General features: G+C 46.8%; 1 protein-coding gene and 1 long non-coding RNA gene across 2 annotated transcripts in view; one reads left to right on the top strand and one right to left on the bottom strand.

Annotated features, from left to right (window-relative positions):
• The window catches only part of CR2 (complement C3d receptor 2), a 26,726-nt gene extending 17,494 nt beyond the window's left edge, over positions 1 to 9,232 (top strand). The window contains exons 8-23 of the mRNA XM_035899928.1: positions 56 to 238; positions 434 to 616; positions 782 to 964; positions 1,202 to 1,393; positions 1,645 to 1,744; positions 2,314 to 2,399; positions 3,143 to 3,322; positions 3,749 to 3,796; positions 3,951 to 4,133; positions 5,092 to 5,274; positions 5,574 to 5,756; positions 7,403 to 7,582; positions 7,816 to 7,845; positions 8,011 to 8,086; positions 8,350 to 8,434; positions 8,852 to 9,232. Coding sequence (XP_035755821.1) covers positions 56 to 238; positions 434 to 616; positions 782 to 964; positions 1,202 to 1,393; positions 1,645 to 1,744; positions 2,314 to 2,399; positions 3,143 to 3,322; positions 3,749 to 3,796; positions 3,951 to 4,133; positions 5,092 to 5,274; positions 5,574 to 5,756; positions 7,403 to 7,582; positions 7,816 to 7,845; positions 8,011 to 8,086; positions 8,350 to 8,431 — 2,072 coding nt within the window. The 3' untranslated portion in view covers positions 8,432 to 8,434; positions 8,852 to 9,232. The remainder of the gene's footprint in view (positions 1 to 55; positions 239 to 433; positions 617 to 781; positions 965 to 1,201; positions 1,394 to 1,644; positions 1,745 to 2,313; positions 2,400 to 3,142; positions 3,323 to 3,748; positions 3,797 to 3,950; positions 4,134 to 5,091; positions 5,275 to 5,573; positions 5,757 to 7,402; positions 7,583 to 7,815; positions 7,846 to 8,010; positions 8,087 to 8,349; positions 8,435 to 8,851) is intronic.
• LOC118452851 lies at positions 5,090 to 9,857 on the bottom strand. The gene is made up of 3 exons (XR_004842715.1): positions 9,255 to 9,857; positions 7,465 to 7,578; positions 5,090 to 5,163 (listed from the first exon to the last, which is right to left on the bottom strand). It is a non-coding gene; the product is annotated as an uncharacterized LOC118452851 (long non-coding RNA).
• Between the last annotated feature and the right edge of the window lie 39 nt (positions 9,858 to 9,896).

Here is a 9,896-nt window from a genome sequence, read left to right as displayed (position 1 = left end):
TCGCCCCCCTCCTCCTCGCTGCTGAACTGAATGTGGCTTTGCCCTCTTCCCCCAGCGTCGCAGTGCTCTCGCCCCCCAGCCATTGCCAACGGAAAGCACAGCGGCCCAGCCACGGCCGTTTTCCCCAGCGGCGCGTCCGTGAGCTACGCCTGCGACCCTGGCTACGTCCTTGTGGGAGAGGCACAGCTTAATTGCACTTCGTCTGGAGCTTGGAGCCTCCCTGCCCCGCGCTGCGAAGGTGCGTTCCCCTGCCTTTTTCATTTGGGGATAGGCCGGTGAGCCAGAGGGGTTAGGGGAGGAAAGGAGGGCAGGAAAGTGAATATTCCGCATGCTCGGACTTAGAGGGACTCTGTTCTCTGGGGCTAAGAGGAAAAGCAAAACGGAAACCTCACAGCCCCCATCCTGTTCTCAGCAAAGGTTTCCTTCCCTGCAGGGCGGCTCTGTCCCACCCCGCCGGCGATTGAGCACGGCCAGCACGATGGCAGGGATGCGACAGGCTTCAGCCCTGGCAAGTCCGTGAATTATAGCTGTGACCCCAGCTACGCTCTCGTGGGAAAAACAACGCTGTACTGTACGGTCAACGGGACCTGGAGCATCCCTTACCCCCGCTGTGAAGGTGAGCCGAGAATGCCGGTGCCGGAGGGAGGCGCGGGCTCCATCCCTGCCAGCGGGGCTGCGGGCAGGCAGGGCAGGCAGGGCAGGCAGGGACGTGCGTGCATCCTTCCTGCCTGTCACCCTATCCAGACCCTTTTTTTCATTTTGTTCTGTCCTCTCTGTTTAGAGGTGCAGTGCCCCTCGCCTCCAGATATTGAGAAAGGAAACCACAACAGCCAGGACTTGGATGTTTTCACTACCGGCATGGTCGTAAATTATAGCTGCGACCCTGGCTACCGCCTCCTGGGAGAGGCATCGATTTACTGCACCGACTCAGGAAACTGGAGCCTCCCTCCTCCTCAGTGTGCAGGTACACACTGGTTCCAAGACAATGGCTGGAGTTATGGACAGCCTGGGAATTTCTGCCCTTAAAAGCCTGGAGGACTCATCCTTTCCCTCACTCTTCCCAAAATGTTGAATTCTTCACTCCTTCCCTTGTGTTTACCCTTTGCTTGTAAACTTTTATCTACGCATACTCAGTATACCTTTTGAAACAACTTTGTGCAGCTGATACCCGTGTTGTCCCCTGTGGTTCCGTTCCTGACAGGTGGCTGTGGAGCACCTCCAAACTTCACTTTTGCTGAGCTAACCGAGGAATACAGAAATGTGATGGAGTTTCCTGTTGGGGACACGGTGCAATACAGCTGCCAGCCGGGATACATGAGACACCCTGGAGTACCCTCAACTCTGACATGCCTCCAAAACCACACGTGGTCTGAAGCGCTAGCGTTTTGTGAAAGTGAATAGCTCAATCCGTTTGGTGTTGGTTGTTGAAAATGGTCTAAGCTACACTCATGGGTTTCTTAAAGCAATTCTTTAAAGAACGATTCATACATGGCTTCACTAGTCACATAGTTTGGGCAGCTATTGGCCTTTTAAAAATCACGTCTTTAGTGGTATCTGAATGTGGACAGATCCTTAAGATACCTTCTCATAGTGCATTACAAAACTGCACGAGAGGAGTTAAAACTCAGCCTTGTTCTTTCCCAGGGAAGCAATGTAAATACCCAGAAACGCCAAAGAACGGCAGAGTTGTTGTTCTGACAAATCTCCTTTTCAAGTCCGTCGTGAGCCACACGTGTGAAGAAGGGTGAGTCCCACGCTGCCTTTGCTGACTCCATTTCTGAGCTCGGTGTTGGGCAACCTACAGTAAAGGCTCAGAGCCCACTCCTCTGCTCAGGCCGTCCTCCCACAGCAAGCCGGAGTTTGTATTTTGGTGCCAGCTATGCCATAGTTGCCTGCTCAGGAAAGGGAGAAGTCTCTCTCATTTTTCCCTGCCTGTGCCCAATAGATTACTTTGCAATCTTCGGTTCCAGTCTGCCTTCTCAGATGGCCACCCAGCAGGAGCTGAGAGTGCAAACAAGCACGGGCTGCAAGGAGGCTCCAGCGGTTTGGAAATCACTTGGGTCTGAGTCCTGATTTAGCACCTGACCAGTCTAACCCAGAGTAATTTGGGATCATTGCTGTTCCTCTTGGATCTAGGAAGAAGGAACTTGGTGTCCTTCACTCCCATGTGTCAAACCAACAGAAACACCTCGGTGACCGGCCAGAATCGGGAGGCTGCAGAAGGAAACCTCTGGGGGTAGCATCAGAGGGGGAGTGCAAAATCCACGCTGAATGACTTGGAATCAATGGAGATTTCTTTCTCTCTAACTCCAGGTACCAACTGGTTGGGCAGTCTCATAGGCGATGTGAGATTTCTGGACCAGATGTCGCATGGAGTGGTGCTCTTCCCATTTGTCAGAGTAAGTAGGTCACCACTAGGTCTGGCGCAGAATTGCCAAATTAAGTCCTTAAAATTAAAAAGTGGCATTTCCTTAAAATAAATAGACCCATAAGGAATAAGACTTTTTAAGCATAATATTCCTCTGGGATTGTTTTGTTTTGTTTGCTTGTTAGGTTTCTTCTAAAAATCTTCCAGACACTAGCTTCTGATCTTTCAGAGTTATGTAGAATGAAGAGTTGGGAGATGCCTGCAGGGATTTGTCCCTTTTGTTTCACAAACATAAAAAATAAATTAAGGAAGAAATGTGTCCTGCAGCAGAAGAGTGGAACATTGAGTAAAATTAAACTGGGATCTTCCAAATACTGTACCGTTATCCAAACCACAAGGCTGTTTTGCAGGGGTTGATCACTGCAATTAGTTTTTCCTTCAGATGGAATTGCTTTGGAAGGCGTGAGCTTGGTAGAGTAGAGCAGTCATGAGAATGACCACCAGCGCTTATGGATTTCTATGCTATTTAATGCTTATTAGAACGTCTTTGCATTATTCTGCTTATAGGCACAAGACTGTTTAGATATACAATGGGTAAAGCTGGGGTACCTAAAGGAACTAAAAAGCCCTCAATTCTTGAAATTTCTCTTCTGTGAGTCTCCAAGTACAACCTGTGAACTCCTGAGCGGTGTCACGTTAAGGATGGACTTTGTATATGCATTAATTATAGCATACATATGGCTCCCTCTTTGAAACAATGAATTTCTCTTTCAGAAGTGGTATGTCCAGTCCCACAGATCCAGAACGGGACAGTATCTGTCCTTAAATATCATTACACATACAAAGATACTGTTAGCTTTAAGTGCTATAAAGGTTTCTCCTTGCGAGGCCATCACACAGCCCAGTGCCAAGCTGATAACACGTGGGACCCACCCCTACCAGTCTGCGAGCAGGGTAAGTGTCAGCACTTGGACTTGTTAGCATTGCAGATGCCTCCCCGACCGCTCCTGCCCACTCTCTGAAGCCAAAGTTGGCTTTATTTTTCCTGTTTGCTCCAACTATTTCAAGGAGAAACCAGAAATTGTTCCTTTTATTTATGCCTCTCTTCTCACACAGGAGATAAGCCAGGTTTTGGGTAATGCTGTAAGTATAAGCATGATCTGCACTTTTCTCACCCCACTTGTTGTAATCCATAATCTGTGTTCTCTTCATTACCTGAAAGTGGAAAATATGGTAGCTTCATGGCAGGACCCTGACTAGCAGAGAAGAGTAAAATTTTTGCTAGAAATACAAAGGCAGGATGATAGAAAATGAAGGTAAATGTGTGCGTTGTATTTGCTCAACCAAATGTGTATCTTAAACTCCTAATGCTGCATCTAGATGGAATGGCAGAACACTATCGTCGTCCTGAGACCACAACGAAGCCAGGTAGGTCTATTATAAGAAGAGGCAAGATTTACTGAACGCTAACTCCTCCTCCCAACCTGCCCTGCTTTTTTGCAGCGAAGGTTAACTGCACTCTCTTACTCTCGTTATCACTTTTTTTACAATTTAATGCCACCTTCCTCCTCTCCTCTTTCAGCAGTGAAGTGTCTACGCCCACCAAGCATTGCTAATGGGGAACACAGCAGTCATTTCTCAGACACTTTTGACGTAGGAGCACTTGTGCACTACCGCTGCAAACAGGGCTTCTCCCTCATCGGGAATGAGTCTGTTCGTTGTACAACGCACGGAGTCTGGAGCCATCCCCTTCCTCAGTGCAAAGGTCTGTTTGTGTTCTTTCCACTGCATCTTCTCAACTCTCTAAATGCGTTAAACATGTAGTGATATTTGCCTAAGGACTTGATGAAATGAGCTGTTGCTTCAATGAACTCCACCACTAAAGAAAGACAGAGGTCTCTGTGGCCAAGACCGAGGTCTCTGTGGTCTCTATCCCACACAAGTTTCACAGTCTAAAGGGTTCTTTATACCCTTGCTGTTCACAGTTGGCTGTGAGCCCAGGACTTGAGAATGGAAAAGCAATCAGAGGGGAGGGATCTCTCTCTGTAGGCCTGAAGACACGATTACGATTGAACGCAACAGTGCTCATGGCCCAAAAGAGCTCCACAAGTCCCCGTGCCAGCTTGGGGGCACATGGGATCCTCCACTCCCTGCCTGTGAAAGAGGAAAGCATGCGTTACCTGGCCTTAGATGGCTCTCCTTCCTGGCCTTAGATGTCTCTCCTTCCTGGCCTTATCGCTTGCAACATGTTTAGGAGGTGAGAGGAATCCAGAGTGAACCCAGAGTCTAGCGTTTAGATCTGAAAATCCATTTATCCCAATTTTTCCCCCCCTTATTGCTGCAGTACCTGGTGCCTCCCTTTCTCAGCATAAATGCCTTAAACACGAGCTTAGGCCAGCTTTGCCAGCAGTAAGACACATGTATGGATGTTAGAAGAAGATGGTCTTACAAGTGTGGAATTCCCATTATACATATGAACTAATCACGCTTTTTATCTGATATACCAGGGAAGATGATGCTGCTTTGTGTAAGAAGAAATGTGTGTGATGCCACGTGCCTTATAGATGATTTGGGGTGAAGTGAGAGCAGAAGGTTGGGCAGGGCTGGCTCTCTGCCTTGGATTCAGTGCTGTGGGAGTGAGCACATGGCCGTCCACTGGTGCTCAAAAGTTTCCCCTCTTGCCTGTATGAGCTCTGTTTTGATGTGCACTTCTCCCTTTTTAGAGCTGCACTGTTCCAAGCCTGCAGGTATCGTCCATGGGTCTCTCAGTAGCCCGGCAAAAGCATTTTTCACTCCTGGAACATATGTAAGATACATATGTGAGCCCGGTTTCTCTCTCCTTGGGACAGCATCCATTTATTGCACAGAGTCTGGAGCCTGGAGCCATCCTTCTCCAGTCTGTAAAGGTGTGTTTTTGTTGCAGAGGGCTAAGAAGAAAGGACATTTAACATGACTTGCCTTAGGGGAAGGTTTGTAGAAGGACTGAGTCCTCTACTACAGAATGAGTGGTAAGAACAAGATCAAGTTTATACCCATTTCCAGAGCCTGATGGAGTTTCAGGGTGACAAAATCAGTTATTTAGCCTAGGTGAAGCAATTAAAAGGGAACAACCAAGGCTGCAAAGGTACAGTGCCTTAGCTACTCTCTGGCAGTCCACTAGGATCCTCATGTCAACACTGTCATTTGTCCCTCTCTGACTTTCCAGTTGTGAAGTGTCCCCACCCCCCAAACATCACCAACGGGAAGCTCAAAGGCAACATCTCTAACGCTTTTTCCTATGGAGCATCTGTATCCTACAGCTGTAATCCTGGTTATTCACTCGTGGGCAATGCTTTCATCAACTGCACAGCGTCAGGAACCTGGAGCCAGCCACCTCCTCAGTGCAAAGGTGTGTTCATGCTTCGTTTGCTGATGTTGTTTGGAATTCACGGTGGCAGGCATCTCCCAGAATTGGGCTGAGGAGACACACAGCCATGATGATATATGTGTTTTACTTTGGGGAAAAAATTACATCTTGATAGAGATACACAGGCCAAAATCTAAGCGGTAAAATCTTCTGCAGCCACCACTGAATTCCATCCCTTTATTTTGCTTGGGAACGACTTTCATATCATAGCCAGGCAGGGCTAATCTGTTAATTATTAATTTAATCTACACTTCGTTATCCCTGGGAAGAGTAAGATAAGGTTATAAAGAAACAGGATGGGAACCTCATGCTGGTAGCCAGAAGGACATGAGTACAATAGAGGCAATTCCGGAAAGTAATTTTAATTCTTGCCTGTTTTCCATCTCTGCTTTCATTGCGATGAATGAGTTCTGCACCAACTTTACTCCCTCAAAAGCTTTCTACTTTTAGTAGCTGAGTAGAAAATTTTTCCCTTCCCTTTCCTTCCGTTCTTGTGTTTCTCACTCCCCAGTTATCACTAACAGGAAGCAAAGGAAATGATTCTATCAGAGAATTTGTCTCTGCTGGATGGCCTATAGATTACACATAAAGTCTGACTATTCCCTTCTTGGAAAATGCTTCTGTATCTGTGACTTGGCCCTTCTGCATAGCTCAGTGTGAATGTCAGTCATCGGGCGAACTTGAATAAACGCAATTTCATGAATGTCAAAAGATTCCTAGTGTGGGTGTTGCTGCACAGAAAGCTGGACATTCACCGGAATAAACTCATTACCCACACAGGATGCTTCCTTGGTGGAGCTGCACCCACCTCAGTGACTCATGAGTTGAAACATGCTTGGGTAACAACGAGAGAAAAATAGCACACCAATGCCCATGGTAAACAGGCCAGAACCTCTCTGAAGGAAGCAGGCTCACAGAAAAATCCTCCCTGCCATTCCGCATTCTTGTGGGTTTGAAGTGTCCTTAGTAATGATTACGTGTGAAAGTAAAATAAATATATATCTAAAACAAACCTGACCTGAAACAAAGGTTAAAAGTTACACATTGATGTTACCCCTTTGGTCTCCACTGAGAACCTTCTCCTCCAGCACCCTCGGCTTGGATTGTCAAAGGTGTTAGACACTTAAATTGAAGCAACTCACTCACTCCACTGAAATCAGTGGTATAAATAGCTTAGATGGCTGGACTAATAAATTAACTACTGATAAATAATATGGCTGGTGACATCCATTAAGGGCAAGGGACTTCTACAGGCTAGTGGTGGGTTACAGGCAGTCCCCTCCAAAGCTCCCACAGAATTCTTCCCTGCTATACTTTTCTTCTCCAAATGTTTTGGTAGCCCAGTATCAGAAAAATCCCTTTCCCTGGCAGGCTTCTGCCAAGGTGCCCCTCCTCCCCGCCGCCTTCCGTGTGCACTATCAGTGGGGAGTAGCTCATCTGTACAAACACGCACGTGTGGGAGTGGGATACCTACCCTCTCCTGCAGCCACAAAGAAAGGAGTTACCCTGTGGAATAAGAATTAATTCCTGGTTGCATTCAGAAAGAATTACAATGTCTTAAATAACCCACAGCTGTATTCCTTGTTCCTTCTCATTAAATGTCCTTTTTTTGTTACTTCTCATTTCAGAGATCAGATGTGTATTCCCAGAAGTTCAAGGTGTTAAGAAAGCCATAAAAGGGAATACTTACCGCTCTGGGACGAACATCACCCTTGAATGTGATGACGGTTACACGTTGGAAGGCATCAGTCAGGTTCAGTGCCAAGAGGACTTCAGCTGGGACCCTCCTGTACCGGCCTGCAAACTAAGTGAGTGAAATGTGAAGGAAGCAAAGCTCAAACAAACATGCAAATACGCTTTAAACATGCAAATGCCTTTCTGTATTAAAAAAAAAAAAGTATATAATGGCGTGTTTTTTAAGAAATCCTTTATTATAGGCCTTAGCAGTAAAAGCTTTATCAATACAGTGATTAACTACAGTTGAGAAACACTGCATTTTGTTAGGATACTTTGCTGAATTTTCTTTTCCTCTTCCCTTCAGTGTCACGCAAGCCCAGTTCAGTAGGCCTAGGTAAGCAGCTTGGAATAATTTTTGTGGCCAGATCTTTCGTGTTATGCAGCGGCCTCAGTGGCACCGCTTCCCTCTGCTTACTTTAAAGATGCGCCTCGTTATGTCTTTTGTGCTGATAAGCTTTAAATTGTATGGTGAGAATGATAACGTGCTCTTCTCCCTCAGGAGTCGCGGCTGCGGGGGTCCTGCTTCTCCTGGGGGCAGGCGTTGTCTGGAAAATTATTTCTAAGCAGAAGGAAGGGTAAGGCTGTCTTCTGGATGTCTGCTCATGTCCTTTGTTGCCAAGTCCCGAGTTTTATACACTTGAAATATTTGCCTGAGTGTGCCTGGGTCTTGTAATTCTGCATCTTCAGCTCAGGCTTGCAAACCCTACACGGCACAGCAACCTGGCATCGATGGTGTGATTGTGGTGGTTCATGTCAAGACTCTCTTCCTAAGAGGAAACCAACCTGAGTGCTCTTCTACAAACCAGTACAGTTCACTGTCTTCTTCTTTCTCACTTAGCTACTATAATACATACGAAAACTACAGCTACCAAACGCCTCTGAACCAGACGACTGAACAGAAATGTTCTTGTTCTCCATAGAAGGTAAGGATCTATATTCCTCAACATAAAATTCCTGTCATAGCTGCAAGCTTTGAGTTGTTCTGATACAGTCATTCAAGTAGAAAACTTCTTCCTCTCAGTCTTCTGGTACGATGCTTTCTTTTGCTGAATAAAAGGGACTGTTTTAAACATTCTGGCTTTTTTAAACATTCTATTTTTCCATCTGACACCACCCTTCACGTGTGTTTCCTTTCCCGATGACTTTCAGGGGTCAGGCTTCCAGGCTGTGCCTTGCTCTGACATAAGTTAGCTTTAGTTTGTAAGGATTACCCATAATTTTGGAGACCTTGTGCTCTAAGAAACTCCCTTAAGAGCACTAGCGTGAGGAAGGCATGCCGAACCGGGCTTTTGGGGATTTTTGCTTGCTGTTACGCTTACTGCAATGCCGTTTACTTGCAGGTGAACCTACTTTCTCTGCTGAATCTATTGCACATACCAATGAATTTTCACTGTTAGCAGCGCTCCGAACATCATCAGCTTTGTCAACAAACTGGCACCTGTAAACATTAGCTCTTTTTTTTTAAAAGGCTAGTTTGAGAACATTCCCCCTTGGAAACAAAGCATTTCCCAGAAATTCTCCCCTCCCTCCCTGAGTTATGATGTAATCTCTAAATGCCAGCGTGAAAACAGGACAAGTCCCATTGTAACACCAGCACATTGTCTTTTTCCTAGGCTGGGCACTCGCGCTGCCGCTAACCAGGCCTTGGGCTTGTCCCCTGTACAGAGAGCGGCTGCAGGTTGCATGGAAGCGTTGCTCATGTTGAGACTGAAATTCTGCGGCAAAAAAACCAAGGCACTTTACCATAGACTCAGTTCAAGCTCTTTCTGCTCCCATTCATCACTGTAAGGATCTAGCAGAGTTCAACCTGCGCACAGTACAGATGCTGTTTCAGAGGGACCGGTGGGTCCTGCTGCCGCCTGATGAAGAACGTTTTATTTGCAAACCCTGCAATGAGGAAGATCCACAGAATTTTGCATGTGGAGGCCACAATTTGTTAAACCAAAGGTTGTCGTAACAGCAACTGTATTCACGCCTGCAGCGGCAGCAGGCGCTGCTCTGTATTTTCTTCCAGGAACGCTTATTTGCAGTGTTCCTCTACGAACGCTTAACCTAATAAAAGCTGAACGTGGGACAGTAATTGCTTTGGGGTTTGTCTCTCTTTTTGCGTCCATCTGGAGTTTTAAGTCTCGGGTGGGGTTTTTTTAACGCCGCTCCACAACACACGCACTTTGTTCTTCGAAGGGGAAGCAGCCTTGCGCAGTGCTGTTCCACCCTGGGCTGGCACACAGCCGCTTTTATTTTTCTTCAGCCTTTGTTATTGTTCAAAGCGTAGGAACCAAACGCCCTCTGACGCTTTCCCCGCTCTCCCGTGGGCGGCTCCCTTCACAGGAAAGGCCGCGGCTCTGCTGGCCGGGGCCTACTGCGCGGGCCGGGGCCTCTCCC

This window comes from Egretta garzetta, unplaced genomic scaffold (assembly GCF_000687185.1).
Source record: "Egretta garzetta isolate BGI_Z169 unplaced genomic scaffold, ASM68718v1 scaffold588, whole genome shotgun sequence".
Taxonomy (NCBI): Eukaryota; Metazoa; Chordata; class Aves; order Pelecaniformes; family Ardeidae; genus Egretta; species Egretta garzetta.
The sequence above is the reverse complement of the archived record's forward strand: the minus strand, read 5'-3'. Positions and strand labels throughout refer to the sequence as shown.